This window comes from Canis lupus, chromosome 17 (genome assembly GCF_003254725.2).
Source record: "Canis lupus dingo isolate Sandy chromosome 17, ASM325472v2, whole genome shotgun sequence".
Lineage (NCBI taxonomy): Eukaryota > Metazoa > Chordata > Mammalia > Carnivora > Canidae > Canis > Canis lupus.
The window spans coordinates 19599693-19622349 of NC_064259.1; the positions used below are offsets into that span (position 1 = coordinate 19599693).

The 22657-nt window shown below is 51.9% G+C and overlaps 1 protein-coding gene across 5 annotated transcripts in view; it reads right to left on the reverse strand.

The window, feature by feature from the left end:
• Nucleotides 1–22657, reverse strand: part of DNMT3A (DNA methyltransferase 3 alpha) — a 99228-nt gene that overhangs the window by 61692 nt on the left and 14879 nt on the right. For 2 of the 5 annotated variants that reach the window (XM_025454477.3, XM_025454476.3), the window contains exon 2: nt 10311–10545. In XM_025454477.3, the coding sequence (XP_025310262.1) occupies nt 10311–10373 (63 nt within the window). In that variant the 5' untranslated portion in view covers nt 10374–10545. Of the gene's footprint in view, nt 1–7285; nt 7437–10310; nt 10546–10688; nt 10922–16563; nt 16668–22657 lie in introns of those variants that run through there. The other 3 variants (XM_049095410.1, XM_025454478.3, XM_035700341.2) reach the window with 3 other exon arrangements.

Genomic DNA, 22657 nt, shown 5'->3' on the forward strand with positions numbered 1-22657 from the left:
GGACTGGCAAGCCCTGGCTTCCATCAGCACGTGGAGACACCCTTTTGGGGCTGGGTGTGGTGGTGCCCTGATAGGCAACTCCCGTGCTACCTGGACACTGCTGTAATTTGGCACGTTTAGGGACCGGTGCCATGCCTGATGCACAGGAGATGCTCAACACATCCTACCCCGCTGTATTCAGTTCAGTGCAATACACCTCGGGAGGAAGGAATGCCTGGACGCCATGTCACCTAACCAGGTCTCGACATGTTGATAGTGTGGAAATCACCACACTGTCAGGGTAGGCTGCCGTGTGTTGAGCCTGCACCCTGTGCCAGGGGCAAGGGCAAGGTGCGACACGGCCCCTGTTCAACAGTCAGGTGTCGGGCACAACCCAAAGAGCCTGGGCTGGGACTCAAACCTAGGTCTGTGCAACTCCTGGCCCGTGCCCATTCCATCAGGCCCTAAAGTACGGATTTGTGAAAAGCATGTTATTTGGGGCCAACCCATCACTCTTCCATGATGTGGCGATATCACAGGGCAAAGAGAAGGGTGGCGGGACCTCCTGCTCCCGGCCCGCCTGAGTTCACACAAAGTTAGGGGGATAACACAGAGGAGGGTGAGAAGATGGCTCAGGGCCATGCTCCTCAAGGAGGCGTATCAAGCCATCCATCCCCTCATCTGCCACAGGGGCAGATCTGGTTTCATTCAATATCTTTGCTGAGGGACTGAGCAAAGGAATGTAAAACATGCTTATCAAATCTGTAAGCAGCACTGAATAGGCGGCGTCACTAATACTCTGAAAGGAAAGAATCTGATCCAGGGTGACTTGGAGCAGCTGGAAAACAGCAACAAATTTAGTAGGAACAGACATGAGCCCAGGTTGGTTTCCTCATCCATCAGCTAAGGGGACTGCATTAGTCAATCCCTACGGTGGGGAAGTGGCAGGAGAGGGGCAGACATTCTAGTTGGGTGGGATTTGGAGAGGGTGGGGTGGGGGGTGGCAGCGGTGAGCTGGACTTTCTGGCCTGCTCTTGATCACTAGTAATTTCAGGCTATTTACCCTGTATTGCTTTCCTCACCTATAAAACGGGGTGGACTGTATCTCCTTTACAGAGATGCTGTGACAATTCAACAAGGTAATATATCAAAAGCTGACACAGGATAGCCCCTCAAGTACACGCTAACTTCTGCTCTACACATCCTGACCAGAAGGATTCACAAAAGTGCATCCCTCCCCCTTCCCCGGCCCTCCCTCCCCATTCCCAGGCAAATCCCAGCATTCTGCATTTGCAGCCATCACTCACTGCTACAGACAAACCCCAGCATCTGGCTGGTCCTGCTGCAGTGAGATACTCAGGAACATGGGGCTCTCTGATCTTTCCAAAATGCAAAGCTGATTATGTCACTCTGCAGAGCTTAAGCCCTTGCTGAGGGGGCTTCCAGGGGCCTGCAGGATCAAGCCAAGCTCCTTAGCCAGTGTGAAGGAAGGCCCCCAGGATCTGGCAGGCCGCCCTGGTCTCCTCTCCCCACGGCCTTCCTCCCACCCATCGCCAACGGACTGCACCAGGTGCAAAAGTGGACTTCTTCCCTCTCCAGTGCCTTGGCATTCCTTCTGCCCCAACCACCTCCCCCTCAGGTTGACCAGCAAACCCCTTACTTCTCCACCTCATTTCCCAGATTTCCTTCCCCAGGGCTTCCTCCTCTGATCCTCTGACTGAGTCCATAGGTCCTTTCTCTCCCATAGTACCCACTACCCAACACTGCAATTGTCAGCTCTTGTCCTAGACAGGCCACGAGCTCCTTGGAGGAAGGGACTGTGTCTTACCTCAGCATCCCCAGGGCCTAGACCGATGCACCTAGCATGAGGCAGGCACTCAGAAACACTTGATGAGTGACTGTCACATAGTAGGTACTCAGTAAGAGTCCCCCCTACACACACACACATACACACAGAGAGGTGGGCATGCAAATCCACAAACCAGCATAAATATAACTGTGTATGAGGCTCCAGTACCACTCTGATCTTTATGATTTCAAATCAAGAAACAAGATGACTAAAATGTACTTTCTAGGCTTAAACACAATCATGTCACTTTACATTTATGTAACTCTTTACAGCTTTCAAAGCACCTTCACATTTGGTGGCCTGTTAGATTAGGTAGTTACCATCAGCCTCTCTAAACTTCTGAGGCTATGATTTGACCTAGATTTTAACACAGCTCGCTGGATGGATTATTTTAAGCCACATACAACTTCTCATTCTGATGAGCTGGGCTGTGACGATAATAATCTCTCCGCAGTTGTACAGTACATGGTAATTAACAAAGCATTTTCACATACATTGTTTCATTTTATTCTTCTGCTTTACAGAAAGCAGAGCCGTATTATTTTTTTCCATGACACAGGCGGGAAATCTGAAGCTCAGAGGGGTTATCTAACTTGCAGAGATCAGAGAGCCAGGAAAAAAGACTTTAGAACCCACATTTAAATCTTTTGATTCCCAGCTCATGGGTCTATCTGCTGCAACACCGCACTACACCCTACTACACTATGTGCTACTGATGTGTGTGTCACCGTGTGCGTCACCAGGAAACCAATGAACATGCAGGCAAGCTAAGGTAAAGGCACACACTGGCGCTCGCATGTACACATCCACACAGCTGTCTCAGGAGTTCATGCCTGGACATAGGACCCCTCCCCTTAAGAGATCTATGTCCCACCCGGAAACAGCCAGCCAGATGTACGTGCTCCCTTCAGAACATACACCGGATGCTACTGACCCAGCATCCGTTGAGCAGATGTCTCAAGTTGGTGTTTGAGTTGAGGGGATGAACTTGCCGGATCCAGCCAGTCGCTTGCCCAGACCCTTTGGGACAAGAAGCACGTACAGCCTTGGCCAGCTGGCTGGCTGGCCTCCAGGGGCTCTGTCTGTGATCGTGGAATTCAGTGAAACCAATTGGCCTCCCTGTCAGGCCCCATTCTGGACTGCCTGAGGCCCAGGTCTGCAGATTGACAGCCACGGGACTCTGCACACCACGCTGCGCATATGCGCTCACAAGTGCCCCACACCCGGGCTGGGCCTACACACAGGTGGGCAGCCCGACGTTCTGTTGGAGAATGTGCAGGGAGGGCAAGGTGGCGGTGTGAGTGGCTATCAGCCCTCTGTCTCAATTATTCAACAACATTCAACAAGTATTCATTAAATGCTTAGTCCGCTTCATACTATACATATCGATGAAAGCCTCCATCCCTCCCAAAGGGCCATGCTCCTGGAGGGCAGTGGCCATGTTCTGTTTGCCCCTCCAAGCCCCCACAGCTCCCAGGAACCTGCACAACAGCAGGTGCTCCATAAGTACCAAACGGTTGAAAATGGTGGTACTTGTGGGTTTTCTCAGGCCCTCCTGCCAGGGCTGCAGCCCTCCCAAACAACCTGTGCGCCATGCTGGGTCCTCACCGCCTTCCAGAATGGAGACTCCACTAAGCACACACCCAACACACTGCAGCCCAGCCATGATGACCTCAAGGCCAACATGAGACCAGGCCAATGGGTGTGCTCAAAAACATTTATACATCACCTACCGGGTACTGGATACAGAGATAAGCAAATAGAACACTCAGTTTAGAGAGAGACAACACATAATCAAAGAAGTACCTAAGTAGAGTGTCCCCCTCGTGGACCCAAGGCCGCCCTCGCTGGCCCTACACAGCCCATCATTTCATCCCCACCCCACCGGGGAACCCCTTTCTGGAGGCACTACAACACTACATAGGGCATGATTTTTATTGATTTATAGAAGGAAAGAATCCAGACAAAACTGCTTCATAGCCATGTGACCTTTGTGAACTTTCTTAACCTCCCTAGACCTCAATTCCTCACCTCTAAAATGGGGATAATGAGAGGAGATGCCTCCAGGGCAATCAGGAGGATGAAGTGAGCTAATTGCCAAGCCAAGGAAACTCCTTTGCACAGTATGCCCTTCCATACTGTGCAAACGGTGTGTGGGACGATTACAAGTAATATCCCTAATTGCCCTGTGGCTCTCCGCAGGGCATGGCCAGGCCCAGGTGCCAGAAAGGAAGGGCATCATCCCCTTTTCCCCCTCATCCTGGGACACCCACTGCCATCTGCCCATCTCCACTCTGGGCGGGTAAATACATAGATTGCTAGGTAGGTAGATAGCAAGCTGGCTAGTTTTCCAAAATAAGTCACAAGACTAACTTAGTATATGCCAGGCCCCGGTGTTAAACGCACACCATGGGGGCGCCTGGATGGCTCAGTGGTTGAGCTTCTGCCTTTGGCTCAGGCCATGATCCCGGGGTCCTGGGAACGAGTCCTGTATCAGGCTCCCCACAGGGAGCCTTTTTCTCCCTCTGCCTATGTCTCTGCCTCTCTCTGTCTCTCATGGATAAATAAATAAAATCTTCCAAAAAAAAAAAAAAATCACCACTACCACACACACACATACACACACCATATAAACCAGCTCATGTAAACCTCTCATTTCCCTGCTTAGAGACCACATAGCCATGCAGCAGAGTCCACATTTCGAACACAAGTCCTTCTCCAGAACCCAAGTGACACCTACTCACAACTGCAAGTTACCCAAACTTGATGTGCATACGCATACCTCCTTTTACCACACCACACAGATAGTGCATGTTTTATGAATTGAAGGTTTGTGGCACCCTGTATCCAGCAAGTCTATTGCTGGGTATTTTGCTCACTTCATGCCTCTGTGCCACATTCTGGTAATTCTTGCAATATTCCAAATTTTTTCCTTAACATTATGTGTTATGGTGATCAGTGATTTACAACTTGCTGAAAGATCAATTAGCACTTTTTAGCAATATTTTAAAATTAAGGTATGTAAGTTTTTCAGACATGTTGTACACTTGATAGACTCCAGTAGAGTACTAACATAACTTTTATGCATCGGGAAGTCAAAAAATGCATTTGACTTGCTTTATTGCAATATTCACTTTCCAGTGGTAACCTGAAACTGAATCTACAATATCTCTGAGGTATGCCTGTCATATATCTAACTTGGAAAATTTTACAGAACCTGAAGTAAAACACAGGTTCCAGTCAGCTCAGGGGTGGGCACTGTTTGCATCACACACCTGCTCTACAGGACCAAGCATCTAATCGACTCCACTGAGTTAAAAATGGATGCATCCAGGGCGCCTGGGTGGTTCAGTTGTTAAGCATCTGTGTTTGGCTTGGGTCATGATCTCAGGGTCCTGGGATTGAGCTCCACAGGAAGCCTGCTTCTCTCTCTCCCTCTACCTGTCACTCCCCCTGCTTGTGCTCTCTGTCAAATAAATAAATAAAATAATCTTTAAAAATAAATGGATGCATCCTTATTATTAGCTGTGTTCCTGAAAAGGGAAGGGTAAAGCTGCCTTTTCTGTAACTGAATGTGCTAAGAGGAATGCTATTTAAACAACCCCTGTAGTGATTATTATAAAGCAAAGAGCCGGCCCTAAGTGATGGTGTGTGGACATCTGAGTGTAATAAAGGCAGAGCCTGCCTGGAGTGTGCAATAGGCCTGTGCAACAGCAAGAACAGTGGAGTAGTGGAGCTGGGAAAAGCCCACCCCAGGTGCCCTGTAGCTTGGGTATCAGACTGCAAGAAGTGGTCAGTGCCCAAGGGAAGTCGGCACTTGCCAGGCCTCTGGGTTGGACTTAGGTGAGGGAAAAGCCCCGGCCACCGCACTGGCCACACATGCATACACACCCACACACACACACAGGTATGCTTGCTGTGCTTCCCTAGCACAAATATGCATCCCCTGCTGTTGCTCCTACTAGCCAGCTGTCCAGGAGGGGCCTCCCTCCTCTGGATAGTAGGCAAGACTGCTATGTTCCCATCCCATTCTTTTACTAGGGAATATTCATTCAGTTCATCCAACAGACTTGTGAAGCCCTACTACGTGCTGGGTACCTGGAAAGGTCCCTAGAAAGAAAGAGAGGAAGAGAAGAAGAGAGAAACAATGCGTGCAGGAGGGAGAGGAACAGTAAGAAGCAGTGTGGCCACAGCTCTGTCTTTGTTGAACAGTGTGTATCTGGAGTGTATGTGTATGTGCTTGCACACAGCCACCCACAGTCGTGCACACTAGCCTTGTCTGCAGATTCTTACTGGAGATGAAGTGCCCCCAGCCTCCACTCCAGGGTAAGAGCGCTGCTACCCCAAGTAAAAGCATGCTCTGACCATCCCGACTTCCAGTCCAGATAAACGTACTGGAACCTGCAGCAGAAGCAAGATGGGTGGGACTGTGGAGTGTAACGGCCTCCACCAGGAGGCAGCCTGATGAGCACCAGCCAACAGCGGAGCCTGCCGGACTTCCACGCCACCACCTAGCTACCCACTAGCTGTGTGACCTTTGGCAAGTGACCTCATGTCTCTAAGCATCCATTTAGTCATCAATAAGAGTGGTGAAAATAATATAGCCTACCTTATGGAGCAACCGTAAGAATTAAATAAGATCACGTGAGCACAGAGCTTAAAGTAGTGCCTGGCAGATAGTCAGCACTCAGTGCACCTTGGCTGTTGTGTTTCTGAGGCCAGAGGAAAGAGAAAGAGGGGAGCAACACGATTGGGGGCCCAGCCTGGGGCTTGGACTCTTGGCCAGGCGCTGATTCGTATTTGGGGATCTGAGGGGGCCCTTCTAGCCCAAGGTTGGAATGTTCTTGGTCCCCTCTCCTGTTCCCTCTGTCCCTACCCTCCCCTCCACGTAGGGCCTGACACCCCACCCTGGCTCTTGGCTTCCCTGCTGAGCCTCCCTGCTGTTCACCACCCCCTACCCTATCCCCCCATAAGGCCAGCTCCCCCTCCTCCAATCTGGCCACATTTACCCAGCTGACCCAGCCTGGCGAGAGCCCCAGGGCTCAGCCCCTAGAAGTTGCACTGCCTCAGCCTCCCCAGTAGCTCCTTCCCCATCCAACATACAGATGGCAGGGTAAGGGGGAGGCCGGCAGGGAGACCGGCTGCTGGGCACACCTCTCTATGCACTCCCAGCTGTAAGTGAACTCCTTGGCTACCACCCATGGCTCTGTACCCAGCCCGCTTGATCCAGGCCCCGGGCTGTTCTCCTGTGGAAGGGATCTCACCACTCTCATTTTCCTTCCTACCCTAGCCACAATGTACTTCCTGAGCACCTACTCTGTGCTAGTCAGGCCCTGCCCTCCAGGTGCCGCAGTGGGGCTGGGTGTTATCCATACCAGAAGGCCCCAGAGGGCTGGTTAGAATTCGGATTGCTGTCCCCTCCCCCTCCACCAGAAGTTCTGGTTTGTATTTTCTAACCTTTCCTGGTGCCACTGGTGCTGCTGCTTCAGGGGTTACATTTTGAGAACCCCGGGTCCACTACAAACTGTAATTCAAGGCAGACGGAAGGAAGCAAGGGCTTTGATCCGAGAAAAGCAGTGAAAATTAGGGAAAGGGCACACTGGGCAGAGGAAAGAGCATAAACAAAGGCCTGGCGGCTCCAGGAAGTACCAGAGTGGAAGGTGCGTGGAGGCGTGGCCGGGAAGGAGGCTGGAAGGGCACGTGGGGCCTCGCGCAGCAGGGCCAGTGGGTGGCCACACCTCTTCCCTCTGGCTCCCCGACCAGTTCCTTAGTGCCAGGTGCCCCCGGCAGCTCCGCCAGGCTCCCTGGGCTGCAGCCCAAGCCCATCTTCCCGTTCTGCAGTGACACAGCACCTCTGCCCCAGGCCTGGCTTTCTCAGGCTGCCGTGGGCGGCTGTCAGCGTCTCTACCCGCCCTCCCTGGGCGGCTCCCTATTGCTGTGGGAGCCAGCCCGGAGGTGCCGGGGAGGTGTGCCAGGTGAGCCAGCATGCGCGCTGTGGTGTGGGCGGCCGAGGAGGAGCGCCCGCCAAGCCCCAGCCCCCCGTCCATCAGCCCGGTCTACCAGCACCTACCAGCACCGGGACCTGGGGCTGGGTGCGTGTTTGTTGCCACATGAGCCAGAACAGTTACTATGGGTAGATAATAATAGCAATCGTAATCCCTCCTAATTGGACCAGACTTTGCTGTTTGCAGGGCATTTCCATGCCCATGACCTCATCTGACTTCCACAACCACCCTGTAAAACAGGCACAGCTAGAGTTACTATCCCCACTTTACAGCTGAGCAAACGCAAGCCCCAGATGGCCTGAAGTCACATCTCCAGGAAGTGGCACGCTCAGGCCTGGGACCTGGGGCTTCTGACTCTGTCCAGTGCTCTTTCTCTAGCTTGAACTGTCATATCAGAAAGCCTGCTCCGCTGCTCTCCATGCGAGGGAGCCAGGGCCTCTGCTATCTAGGGCAGCACGGTCCAGTAACAGGAGGAGCCTGGCCTGGCTATTCCCACCTTCCCCACCTGTGGGGGGCAGCTGACACCAGCCACAAGTATATGGACACAGAGCTCTGTCGGCACCGGTCAGGGCCTCAGACCAGGCAGGGAAGTCAGGGTCACCTAATCCAACAGGAGAGCAAAAACAGATCTGTTGGGAAGGAAGGGAATTATCCATAGCTTCCATTGGAGAGCACAGGGGGTCAGCCGCAGGTGGCCCTGACTCTGTGGCAGCAGAATGTGGGTCTACTGCTGCCTGAGACAGGAGTAGCTCAGAAGGCCTGTGGGATAACCTGGACTATCTGTTCCTTTTCTGTGGGGTCAGAAAGAAGGAGACCTGTAGCCCCAAGAAGCCTGGCTCCACAGGCCATAGCAAGTACTTTCTCCCCTGCTTGCTGGGTATATATCCCCCACTAGGGCATTCTTTTTTTTTTTTTTTTTAAGACTTTATGTATTTATTCATGAGAGACACAGAGAGAGAGGCAGAGACACAGGCAGAGGGAGAAGCAGGCTCCATGCAGGGAGACCGACATGGGACTCGATCCTGGGATTCCAGGATCACACCCTGGGCCAAAGGCAGGCGCTGAACTGCTGAGCTACCCAGGCGTCCCCTACTAGGGCATTCTGCATGATTCTAGGCTGGGAAGGCAGGTGATTGGGCTTAGTGCGCACACCTTTGTGTGTCCACACAACGACTGACACAAGTGGGGCAGTGGGGAAGGTTCTGATCCATCGGACTCTCATCTGGACCCCCCACTGAGTAGCTGGGCTCAGCTTCCTCATCTGTAAACTAGGGCCATCTGTCCTTGCCCCACTTATTTCAAGGGTTGTTCCCAAGTACCACATGGATGGAAACCACTCAGAAAACAGAAACAGGCTCTAAGGACGAGGGAGCCCAGGAAGGAGCTGGGCACGCATAGGGCAGAATGAACAGGGAGCAGGTCTCAGAGCTGTCCCTGAGAGTGGGCAAGCAGAACTCACACGCCTCAGAGTGCCCATACCCGGTGCCAGGAGTCCATTCTGGTTCCAGAAGGACAAACTATACTCCCGACCAAGCATTACCCTCCCATACTCCTGCTCAGGAAGAGGGGACCATGGGGGCTAGGGCACAACAAACAAGACACCCCAGAAAGGCCCGTGGCTGGCACAGCTTCCCAAGAAAGGTGGTGGAGGTGGGGTGGGGGGTGGTTACCATTTCACTCACAGAGAGAGAAAATAGAGTCCAAGTGCTGGGGGTTTGGGGTGGCTTTGCCCATAGATGAACACAGCTTGGTGAGGTCCCAAGGCAGCCTATTGGGACTGAGCAGGGATCCCTATGGGTCTGCTGGGATCTCCTCTGATTTAGGCCCATCCTGGAGTTCAGCGGAGGGTGATGAGGTCACCCCTCAGCCACCCCTCAGGGGATTCTGAAAACAAGGATGTCATTGGCTCCATGATCAGAAGTGACACTTAGAGCCCGGGGGTGGGGGTAAGGGACAGGAAATCACCATCTCCAGGATGACTGGTGTCACCGTGTGCCTGGCGCTCTGAGAGGGAGAGCCCTCATGCGGCCTCATAGATATGGAGCCACCTTGAACTCGTCTTTGGCCTCCCAGAAGCTACTGAATACCCCGGGGAAGCAGAGGCAGCTAAGACAGGTAAAGCGACCCACCTGAGGACACGGAGCCAGTAGAGGCCAATCCAGAAAGGAATCTGGGCCACCCCCCAACACTGTGCAGACCCTGGGCTTGAACCTCTGCTCAAACACCGGGGAGGTAAGGGTCTGGGTCCTGGAGCCTGACTCCGTGCTTCAAATTCCCGCCGTACCGCCAGGACTGAACCTCTACCGGCCTTGGCCCGAACAGGGCCTTAAGCCCTCCCCACCGACCCCGACGGGAAGCCTGAGCTGCGCGGTCCAGCGCTCAGCAACCAGAGGTGTCATTACTTGAGGACGGGCCGTCCCCCTCCTCCCTGCTCCCCAGCTGGGGCCAAAGGGTCCTGGGCAGAGCCAGCCGCTCACCTTGCGGTCCTCCTCCCGCTCCGGAGCGGAGCTGCTGGTGTCCCCGGGGCCGCTGGAGGGCATCGCGGGCAGCTGGGCGGTGGGAGGCAGGCTGGGGCTGCGCGGGGCTGGGGGGCTGCTGGGCTTTGGGGAAGGAATTATCGTGGTCTTTGTAAGCAAGAGTTAGAACTTAGACATAGATCCCGGTGAGACTCTGACTGCGGCTGCGTGGGGTGTGGGCTTCCAGTGGCTCCACCTGCAGGGGGGAAGACAAGAGGGGTCAGCAGGGCAGGGCACCCCCAACCCAGGCCCCACCTGACTCCACCGCCTGCCTCAGCCCCAGGGCCTCGGCGCCCTGTGAGGCCTGTTCCTTGACCTTGCTCCTCTTCCCAGGCTCACCAGCAGCTCAGGCCAGCCTAGCACCCCAGAGTGGGGGCAACCGAGGCCGACTCAGCCGGCAGGGTACTGCCTGGCTTCCCTGAGGGCTGCCTCCTGCCTCTGAGGCGGCAACAGTCTCCCCAGGCCTCCGCGTTGCTGTGGCACAGTGGGCGCCACTTCTGGGACTTCCAACTGCCTCCTGCCTCCTCCCTTCTCTTCATTCACTTCTGTTCTCTCCTTTGAAAGCTTCCCGCACCCTCCCTCCCACCCAGCCACCCCCTGGGAAATCCCAGAGGTCCCCAGCCCTGCTACATTTTCCTTCTAATCTGTCCTCCCCTCACGCCCCCACCCCCACACCGCTCCCACCACGTGGAGGAAGTGAGCTGCAGTCACAGGATGTAGTGAAATGAATGTCACCTCACTTTAGGACCAGCGCCTGGGCCCAGAGAAAGCTGAGGTTGAACTCGGCTGCGGCCAGGCTGAAGGCCTAGGTTTGCAGTGCCGTTCGGAGGACGTCCTGGTGGGGAGAGGCCACGGCCAAGGCCACACTGAGGGCCGACCAGAGGCCGCTCTCCCCGCCACCCCACCAATCGGCCCCATTTGTCTCGGGAAATGGCGGGGGGGGGGGCTTGGGGAGGCCCCTCCGCACCCACACGGCTTAATTTTAGGGGCTTTTCATCCTCCCTGCTTCAGGTGTGGGCCTCAAGCCAGTAAAATAACAAAGCCCCTGCCGCAGGCCTCAGCAAGGGGTGGGGGTGTTGCAGATTCAACCCCCTCGGCTCAGAGACACTGAGTTCTCGGGCTCCCCACCCCCCAGGAGGAAACACGGGCCAAGCCCCTGCCTCCAGTGCACCCGCCCGCAGGGAGGGGATTGGCAGGAGAAGGAAAGTGGGAGGCAGCTGGATCTGGGCCCACCCACACCCTTCCCCTTCCAGTTCCTGTTCTGCTTCCCCGGCTTCCCCTCCCTCTTGGGCTTCTTTTCCCATCCCCCTCCAGCCAAGGCTCCCTGGAAAACCAGGCACTGGAGAAAGCACAGGCTTGGGTCTCCCACGGGCGCAGCCCCGTCCCCAGGGACTGGCGCCTCGCCAGGAGGTGGGCTCTGGCCCTGGGGTGGAGGAGGCGGAAGCTGGGGCTAGGAGCAGCCTCCCTGGGGCCGGGACTCCTGGCAGTTAAAACTTTGCCTGGGCTAAAGGTGCGCCAAGCCCCACAGGTGAGCCGTGGGGAAGCTCCAGGTGCAACGCGGACTTCTAAGCTCAGCATCCTCCTGGGTTCCATGCGTGTTTGCTGCCCCAACACACGAGTGCGTAGACAGCAGCAGAGGGTGTCGCTTTATGTGTCAGACGCGGTGCTAAGCACGTGACAGGCCGGCCCTCCTTCCTTTGGGCAGCTACTAGTACTATGACTATCCCTCCTTTACAGTGGAGAAAGATTAGGATTGGTCCACATTCCAGAGTCAAAGCAGAGGCTTGAATCCAGATCTCTCTCACTAAAGTTCTGAGGGCAGTTTCTGGGAAGCTTCGTCCTTCCACTTACACACCACCCCACAGAAACAACTCTCGAGAGTCCATTAGAGAACAGGTCCAACCCAGAACTCCACGGGGCTTCCCTCCATTATCAGCCAGCGGTTCCCCTTCCAACCCACACAAGGCTTGTTAGCACAAACATGTCCAATGACCCCCCCCCCCCAACACACCATTAAAACCTTCAAAAGGATGTGGGAGCTAAGAGGGGCATAGTCCGGTTGGAAAAAAACATTGGACCTCGAGTCAGCAGACGTGAGTTCTAGTCCTGACTCGGGCTTTCCGCCCTCAGCTTCCTCATCCATGAAATGGGCGAGTTGTACTACAGGATCCACAAGGCGACTTCTAGCCCTGCCCCGCCAAGCTGTGGGAGGCGCCTAGAGCAAAGTGGGGGGAAGCAGACAAGGCTGGGCCACCTTCAGGAGCCCCAGAGCCCCAGCATGGAGTCCATGAAGACCCAGGCACAAAGCAAACAAGAGGCAGATAACCTTCTGCCAGATGTTTGTCTCAACACTGAGGCCTAGAAATATCCAGCGAGCTTCTGTGAGGGGGGAAAAAAAAACAAACAAAACCACTTTCAGGGAACCTCTGATTGCCAGTGAGAAGAGGAAGGAAGTAGGAGGGAAAAGCAGAACATCACAAGGCATTGACCCTGAGGGCAGACACCCCGGAAAGGAAGGGAAATGCTCTTTCCTCCTCCCCTTTCTCCACATATCCCTCTGATATCTGAGCTGCTACCCTTACAGCAAACTCAGCTGACCTGGATCCATCTGTAGGTTCCTTTGTGTGACTCAAGAGAACAGCTCTGTCAGAAAGTGTTCCTCAGAATCACCCAGCATCCTCCAAAACCATCCAGCATATGGCCAGGCAGGCCACGCACTGCACAACTCCAGGGGATCCACGATGGTGGCCATAGTCCAGGACTAGACACAGCGCTTCCCACCTGCCCTTAGAAGCCTCCTTTTCTCTCAAGCAGGAGTGACCTGCCCCGAGGCCCATGTTCCCAACACAGCAACATGTGTCCACCATGCTGGTCGTTTGCCAAGCATGGCTCTGCTGCTCCTGGCACTGAAGCATCCTCCTCACCCATGCCAAGGGCTGTACCACAAAAACCACCACCAAAGAAAAATCCATGCCAAGAACCCTACCACCATGACAGGCAGCTTTTATTTCCTCCCTTATACTCCTACTGGCCACTGTGGCCATTATTTATGGAGACAGTGGCCATTAATAATCTTTATAACAATAACTTTAACAAACGTTTAAGGAATCCCATCATAAAAAAGTTTAGTATCACAACTATCATAGTCACCATTATTACTATTTCAATTACAAAAGTGTTGTGGAAGAAGGGCTGGGATTCTGAATATACACAGACAGTTTCACCACCTTCTAAATCCAACTTCGCTGAAAGCTTTTTTAAAAACATATAGTCACATGAGTGGGCTGAACAAAGAGGAGACACCACCAACGAAATTTTGGGGTCTGGAAAGCAGACTTGTGATGGCCAAATTTCAGACAAAACTGATTTCAAATCAAGTCAAACTTAATTTATAACAAGAATCCTTAAAAGACACTTAAGGCAACAGCAACAGGTACCCCCCAGACCAGGGGTAGAGAGGACCCACGTCTGAAAATAAAGCAGACTGAGTGAAAGAAGTAAAAACCCTAGACTTCCTCCCCCAGGAATCTGAAGGTTTCCTCTCTGGGGAACACAAAACAGTGTCTTTGCACAGAGCTGACCAGTGCAGTTGAGAGCAAAGGTAATATAACAAAATTAAGGAGATAAAGGTATTTTAAATCCTGATGTTGAATACTCCCAGTTCTTCTCCCAATGGGCTCCCAGAACCCTGGCAGCCAGACCCTTACCTTCTCTAGGGAATCTTACCAGTCTGAGAGGAAAGGCCTATGGATATGGATGCTGCCCCCAGAACCCAAATGGTGTCCAAATGGCTTGCTTAGGTCAACCAGTGTGGATCTGCCAGGAAACAATCCCCACCAACATGCACAGAACTTCCAACCAGCTCCCCAGTCCCCTCTTCTTAATCTTGTACAGGACAACCATGAACCAGTAGACATCTGAGGGAAGTCTCTGACTTGGAAAATAGACACAAGAACAAATAAACCAAACTGAACCAAAATACAACTTGGAAAAGACACACTTCAAGCACAGAGAAGATTACACATTCATGAAACAGTAACATGGTGTTGTTTAAAAAGTACATCCAGAGAACAAAAAAGATTTGTAGAAATACAAATCATGCTATGAGAGAGGCAAAACTCAATGCTCAAGATACATTAACAAGAAAAATGAAAAGTAGAGAGGATGGAAGAGAGACCTGGTCCAGAAGTTTCCACATCTGAAAAGCAGACGTTATGGAAAAGAAAAGAAAAGAAAAAAAAAAAAAAAACAGGGGAGAACATTATCAATGAAATAATGCAAGAGAATCTCCCAGAACTGAAAGGCAAGAGTGGACCGGTGGAAAGGGCCCACTGCATGTCCGCACAATGGAGGAAAGCAGACCTACGACAAGGTGCATCACTGTGAAATTTCAGAATACTGGTACGAAGAGAAAGATCACACAAAGGACGATAAAAGTGACCTACAGAGGCTCACGAATCAGAATGGCTTCAGATTGCTCAACATTAATGCGGAAAGCAAAAAGACAAAGGACCAATACCTTTGGAATTCTTAAAATAATTCTCCCATTAGAATTCTTTCCGCAGACTAATCATCATTTAGGTGCAATAGAAAAAGATATTGTCAGACACTCCTTTCTCAAGAACCACACACGAGCAGATGTCCTCTAAGACACACAAGACAAAGGAAGGGATTCTCCAGGATTAAGGTGAAAAGAGGTCAAATGAAGCCATCGAGGGCCACTGTCAGATCTAAGCAGTGTAACTCAAGACCTGGGCCTGTTAAGTGCTGTCGTCACCATGCCTGTGACCATCGAACAGTCTTTTTTAATCTGACAAAACTACAGGTGTCCCTCACTGCGTGCATTCCGCCATCCGAACTCAGGAACTGAATGGATTCAGATACTGACCGCTATCTGTCCTAGATGATGGGCTCCAAGAAGGGGAGTAAACCAAATGAGGGAAGACACAAGATCCAGAAAACAGGAATTCCAACCAGAAGGAAGGCAAAGGGAATGCCAAGGAGAACCACAAAAGGAAGTCCCAGGATGGCCGCTACAACGTGTCACCCACCCAGACAGCAGACACCGGGAACTGGAACATGTCATAGCTGATGTAACTGCCCTTGCAGAGAGCCCCATTGATGGCTGCGAAGGTGAGACAGCAATTAGCAGAAGGTACAAAGAAAATAAGGCAGATGAGACAAGGTCATTATTAACTTCCAGGGGGAAAAAGAAAGGAAACTATTGCAAGATACTATAAGGTCTGGCTGTGAACACAGTTGTATTAGTTGATTTAACAAATATGTGTGTGTCTATATACACACATACACAATGCATGTGGAGGTACATGTGTGTATATATACATAAACTTCCTGCTGCTGCTGTTATAAATTACCACAGAATTGAAGGCTTAAAACAACACAATTTTGCTATGTTGCAGTTCTGGAAGTCAGAAATTCAAAATGGTTCATGTCACCAGGCTAGACACCAGGGTATCGGCAGGGCTTCGTTCCTTTCTGGACGCTCTAGGGAGAATCCATTCCCTTGGCTTTTTCAGCTCCTAAAAGTTGCTCCCATGCCATGGCTCATGGCCCCTTCCGTCCTCACAGCCAGCAATCACATTACTTGGCCCCGCTTCCATCACAGCTCCTCTGCAATCTCCTGCTTCTGTCTTTCATTTCTAATGCCCCTTGTGATGACACTGGGCCCACTCAGATAATGCAGGATAATCTCCTCACATCAAGATCCTTAACTGCAAAGTCCCTTTTGCCATATAAAATAACACATTTATAGGTTCAGGGGATGAGGATGTGTCCATTTTGGGGGGGAGGGGCATTAAACTGCTTACAACACATGTATATACACATATGTGTATAAAACGTTTTGGAAAGAGCACTGGTAGGGTACTGTTAGTAGTATGCCTACCACAAGAACTATTTAGGAGTGGAAAGGGTGGCCATGTAAGAGAACATTCTTCTTTACTAAATAGGAAATCAATGGGAAATGTCTAAAATGGAAGAGTCAAAAATATGCACATTCCTCAGAAACGTGAGATGTAAAATTGCTAGAAGAAACAGCTAAAAGTGGTTGCCTCTGAGAAGAGGAAGAGGGTGGGAGCGTCTCTCTAGTGAAGAGATGTTGGTACTGCCTTCTTAAATGATATGCATGTACTACTGAGAGGAAATAGAAAAGAAATTTTAAGAAGACAGAAAGGGGATGGGAACAAGGGCTTACCTCCCAACTGCAACCACTGGTTGGGTTTGGCTTCCATCCTCCTCTCTGAGTGCAGCTCAGCCCTTCTACCTCTGTTGCTCTATGAAACCATCACATCCCACAGCATAACCATGACCAGCTAGCTCCTCACACCCACACAGAGTTCCATCACCAGCTATAAAAGTGGTACCTCCCTCCCCGCCACCCCCCACCCCTCACCAAACGTTTAATATCTCCCAGCACATCACTTCCACCAGGCCCAGGCCAGGCACAGCGTGCTACGCCTCCCTTACATTCCTCCCAAACTGCATCTGTGCATGCCACTGCTGCCTACATCCCTAACCACCACGCTGGCTCACTCAAGAGCCCACCTCAGTCAGAGACCCACAGTTCAGCCATCCTTGCCACGTCACCTCCCACCCCCAGCTCACACCACGCTGTCCCAGCACCATCCCCACCTTCCTCACTATGCCCAGCTCATCAGCACCTCCCCTTGCTGATCATCCCAAATCTCCCCTCCAAGACTGCCCGACCAAGCACTGACACTGTCACCCCACTGTGTCATCTCAACAAGGGCCTGCACAGAAGTATTCTCTTCCAGAAGCAAAACCAGGATCGTCCCAAGCCTAAATCCTTGCTCCACCAAAAACAAACCTAATGTCAATGCCCTAAGAATCCCTTCCACTCCACCTCGAGTCCTCCACCTGTGCTGCTGAAAAACCTCTGACTCTCTCTGTAGCAGGCCCTCCTTCCTGCCTCCATCTGAAGTCAGCTTGTCTCCTCGTGGACTTTGCTTGTTTCCAGCTACCTAGCGGCCTCCCCCAGCCACCCCGCCAGTGGGCTTGGGGTGTTCGCTGGGACCCCGCACCTCTCCTCAGTCTCCCCAGGCGCAGAGTGAGCACGTGACGAGGCAGGGCCAATCAGACGCCTCCCGGGACCGTGGTGGTGCAATGGAAAGATGCTACGGGGTAGGATGTGAGTCAGGAGCGGCTGCCTGCGGGGGAGGGCTTGCCCGAGAACAAAGGGCTGAAGCTAGAGGGATGGCAAACTGTGGTCATTGTCTGGGTCCCCGAATCTAGCTGTACCTGGAGGCAGGGCATCTCTGAACCTCCCCGTAATGGGAGGCTTTCCGTAGTGGGGTGTGAGTGAGTCTGTGCCCCGAGGCTAACAGTCCTGACTCATATGCTAATCTCAGCCTCCTCAAGGGCTTCTTCCTGCATAGGTTCAAATCCTGACCTGGTTACTCTATCAGCTGTGTGAACCAACCGGGGGGCAGAACCATGGCCCACAGCCTCAGTTTACTCAGTTGTAAAATGGGGGAAATAATAGGGAGTCACTTCACCGGGCTGTTGTGAGACTCTAAATGAGATGCATTGAGCATGCTTACAAGAGTGCCTGGCACGAAGAAAATAAGAAAACACGCAATACATTTTAACAACTGTTAGTCCCTGACTAATCCAGCCCACAGTTTTCTCTCCTTTCCTGAAATCCCCCGAGTGCCTTTGAGCCTACATCGCTCAAACAGGAGCTGGTACTTAGGAAGCTCCCACGATGTGCCAGCCCCTGTGTATAGAGCTTTACAATTTCAACATCGTGTTCATCCTTACGCCTCACTCTGGACCCTTTGAAGTGGGAACTATTTTTCCTCCATTTTCCAGATGAGAAAAGTCAAGTATAGAGAGGCTTACAAAGCTGCCCAAGGTGATTATTAAACGGTGGAACCAGATTCAAATCCAGATCTGTCCTACCTTGAAGTCCAAAGTTTTCCCCTCCATCATGTCCTCTTACCATTAACATGTGACTGTTGCAGACATGTTAACTTTGGGCACAGATTGGTCCAAAAGCAAAGTTTCCAGTTAGCCTCCCTTTCCTGGTTAGGCCTATCTGTACAGTAGGGGGCAGGGGTAGGGGAGGTGGTAAGCAATGTAACCTTCTAATCATAGTATGAGGACCTACCGTGTGCCAGGCACTTGCTAAGAGACAGGCACTGTTCCGTTTCATCCTCACAACAATCCTGTGAAGTTTATGAAGTAGGTTCTCTTGTTATTCCCATCTTATGGAAGGAGAACCTGAGGCCGAGAGAGGTTTATTGCCTCTCCATGGTAACACAGGTAGAAGGCTCCAGCGCAGGATTATGAATCCAGGTCCATCTAACTCCAAAGTCCTCACACACATGGCAGCTCTCAGTCATGGATGAGCATGCTAAGCATACACCCCAGATCAGCTTTACGTGCCCCTGGTATGACACCAGCCCACAGAAAACAGCCTTCTAGCTGTATTTCCCACTTGAGCTTGGGAGGAGGTACAAATGACTCCTGTGGATGACAGAAGGCAGGAGAGTAATCTTGGCCCCATGCCACCCAGGGTGGTGATAAGCTCCAGGGTTGGGAAGCTGGGGGCCAGCAGAAGGCTGATGGGAGTGATCAGGGTCTCCTAGATAGAGATGTCTATCTGCCAAGTCTTTTCCCCCCATTACAGCCTCTCTCGATCACAAGACTGGGCTGGATGTGGGAGTGCGGGGGTGAGTATCTCTCCTTTGGACTGCTCATTCTCTCTCAACATGAGTGAGATGCACATCATCATACCATTACTCTGGCTTCCAGAAACGTCTCTCCCATCCAAACCACCAGCTGCACATAGAATACCAAAAGCCACTGGCAACAGGCCAATAGTCCTGCCATCCTGTTGCCACTTCAAAGCCCATCTGTCTGGCTCTGGAGTCACAACAAGATGACTTGTGGTTCTTACACCACCCTTGAGGCCAGGGCACCACGAGTGTGAGCGTTTATGATCACACCAAACCTGCTGCCACGATGGCAGCCATACTAGCAGAGATGAGTCGCATAAGACTCCTCTGCTCTTACTAATGGTTACCATGACACAGCCCCAAAAGCAAGGAGACAAAAAAAAGGATTTATACCCAAAATAGATGCTGGTAAGGAGCTGAAGTTGTCCTTGGGCATTAAAAAGAGCCAGTACAGACTTCCAGAAAGGAGCATGCAATTCTGAGCATGACAAGTCAGGAGCCGTGTGTGCTATAGCAGCCAGATGGGCATCCCACACCCTTGGAGTCAGGGACCCAGGGTGGCCAGGCTGAGGGTCCATGTGAGAATCAGCCACGTGAATCCTGGTAGGGCCTGCTGTCTGGGGCAGCCGTGAGCAAGGATCAGTCCTCCCCTGGAGGTGGCTCATGGTCCACACCTGCCAGCTCCAGAGCCTCTTCACTTACTCCCCCATTGACCCCTGTATCTGGTCTGCACCATATGTCTGAAACCCACTAGGAGTGCTGAACGTCATAATCCCCACCACCATGTTTCCACTGGAAGGTAAGTCAACAGCTTGGCTTTTCAGGATCTCTATGCCACTAAATCAACAGACAAAAAAAAGGAGTTACCCCCCTGGCTTGGGGGATCGATCCTGATTACCAAAGAGACATTGGGTTGCTGGTTTACAACAGAGGCAAAGACGACCATGTTTGGAACCCAGAGGATTTTCTCAGTTACCTCTTCCATGCCAAAAATTTAGGATTAAGGGAAAACTTCAGTAACAATACAACAAAGAAGACAGGGCAATCTGGTATTCAGATCCTTCCAGAATCTAGGTTTAGCTCACTCCACCAGGTAAAAGAAGCCTGGCCTTCTGGGAGTCCAGCTGAGCGCAGAGGAAATGTAGGGTGAGTAATGGGAGAAAGGAACCAGACATTAAATGTTGCCTTGCAAACAAATAGATATGAGAACCGTAGTAGTTTTGCATATTTTCTATTTTCTTGATATACATGTGTGTGTTTATTTGTACATGGTGACTTTTTTCTCTTTTTTCCTCCTTTCGTCCCATTATTTCACCATGATTTCATACACAAGTTGTTGGAAGTTAACTTTATAATTGAGTCTTTTTTTTTTGTTTTTAAGGGCTCAGACTCAGGACCCTGAGATCAAGTCACACACTCAGGGGCACTGGGGTGGCAGTCAGTTGGGCATCTGACTCTTGGTTTCAGCTCAGGTTGTCATCTCAGAGTTGTGGGATCGGGCCCCACGTTTGGCTCTGGGCTCAGTGCAGAGGCTGCTGGGGATTCTCTCTCCTTCTCCCTCTGCCCTTCCTGCTTGTGCTCTCTATCTCAAATAAAATCAATAAATCTTAAAAAAAGAGAAAATCAAGAGTCACATGCTCCACTGGCTAAGCCAGCCAGGTGCCCCTATAATTTAGTCTGTAGGTAACAGAATAGTCAGTGGGACTGTGATTGAATTTGAGAAGTTATTCATGGAGACAGTGGGCTGATCCAATGATTGGTGGAACTCTTCATTTGGGGAAAAGAGTGAGAACCTCAGTGAGAAAAATAGCTGTGTCTCGCTAGATAGAAATATAGCTTATTTTGTAGTTGTAGGGGGCCCCAAACGTGTGTGAAAGGTGCAAATGGAGCTGTGCAGCCAAAGGAGCAGACTGTGCCAGTTATCGATTTATTCATCCTTCATTTCCTGCTCAGTGAAAATGGAGCTAGGCCCTTGAAATATTTCTTCTTTGCCAGCGGGCAGTCGGGCGTTAGACTCTGCCAGCAGAGGGTGATGGAGGGTCACTGAAGAAAAGGGAGTCCTCTTTCCTTGACCCGGGGTGCTCTCCTGGAGGGTTCCAACACCATACCCAACTTCTCCAGCAGCCACATCCTGTGGCATCCTTGTCTCTGTGGCTCCCCTCTGCCCAGTCCTGCCCCATCCAGCACCGGGCTCCTGCCAGGAGGGTGCTCCTCCAGGGCCTGGCCTCTGCAGTGGGGTGATCAGCAACAGCAGCCAGCAGCTTCACCCAACACTCCCTTGGGGGGCTTAGTGGCGCTGTGCCTCCAGCAATATAACTCCTCATGCCCAACTTTCCTTGGGACCCAAAGGATGACTTCCAGTGAGCTCCAGGGGCAGGTTTCCAGCAAGTTCGGCCAACATGTCCGTCATCCCGGGCGCCACAGCCATGCCCTCTCCAACAAGATCAGGGTCCCAGCCCTGGGGGGTATCTTCAGTGGGTGTTCCATGGCGACCCCAGGGAAGTAGCTGGTCTCAAACATGCTACTTCTAGATCCTCTGCAGTTTGTTTTGCTTTCTAGCCAAACTCTCATTACTCCAATCCCCTGTTGTAGTTAATAAGTCTTGATAGTAAACTTTTCCTGTTTAAATCACTATGTGGTTTCTGTCTTCTGAATGGACTCTGACTGATACGGTCACCCACAGCCTCAAAGGGCCTTTTCCATCCTCACCGTCCGTGAGTTCAATCCAGCATCCCTGCCAGCTAACCACCACCCCACTTGAAGCACGTCAATCATTTACTGAGTGCCACTGCTGAGCACGAGACACCTCTCCTTCTGGAAGTTTACAAACCAGTGGATTCTCTGGCTCTCTCTCCTGTCCATGCCTCCACCTGGCTCTGTGCCCTTGATCCTCCCACCCCTGGGGCCCTCCTCTCCACTAGTGCATGTGGGCACCATCCTGGATCCCACTGTACCCCCAGCTGCCCTCCGAAATCCCCTCTGCTGAGATACTCAGGCTTCATGTAGAGCAGACCTCCACTTTCTGAACATCCCCCACTGGCTGATTTGCAGTCACCTAAAATCCCACTTTTCTAGAACCAGAGGTCTCCTGTTTCCTCTGGCTTCTCTCCCTATGTGGAAGTGGCACCACCCTCCGCTCAGCTGCCGAAGCCCCAAACCCCGAAGAGAAATGAAATCCCCTTCCCCTGAAGTCCCCACATTCCGCCGGGCACCAGGCACCGATCCTCAGGCCTCCATGCCCCAGCTCCTCTGCCCTCTGCACCACAGGGCGCGACCTTGGTTCTGCCACGGGGCTCCCTGCCTCTCCGGCCCTCTACCTCCCACCCCAGCCGCTCAGCAAAGATTTTCCACACATGGCTTCCTCAATCAAAACCTATGACGCCTGATGAAAATGTTCTAAAATTGATTGTGGTGATGGTTGCACAACTCCGTGAATGTACTAAAACCCATCGAATTGCACACTTTAAATGGCTGAATTGGATGGTATGTGAATTATATTTCAATAAAGCTGTTATTAAAAAAAAAACTCATGGGACGCCTGGATGGCTCAGCAGTTGAGCGTCTGCCTTCGGCTCCGGGCAGCTCAGG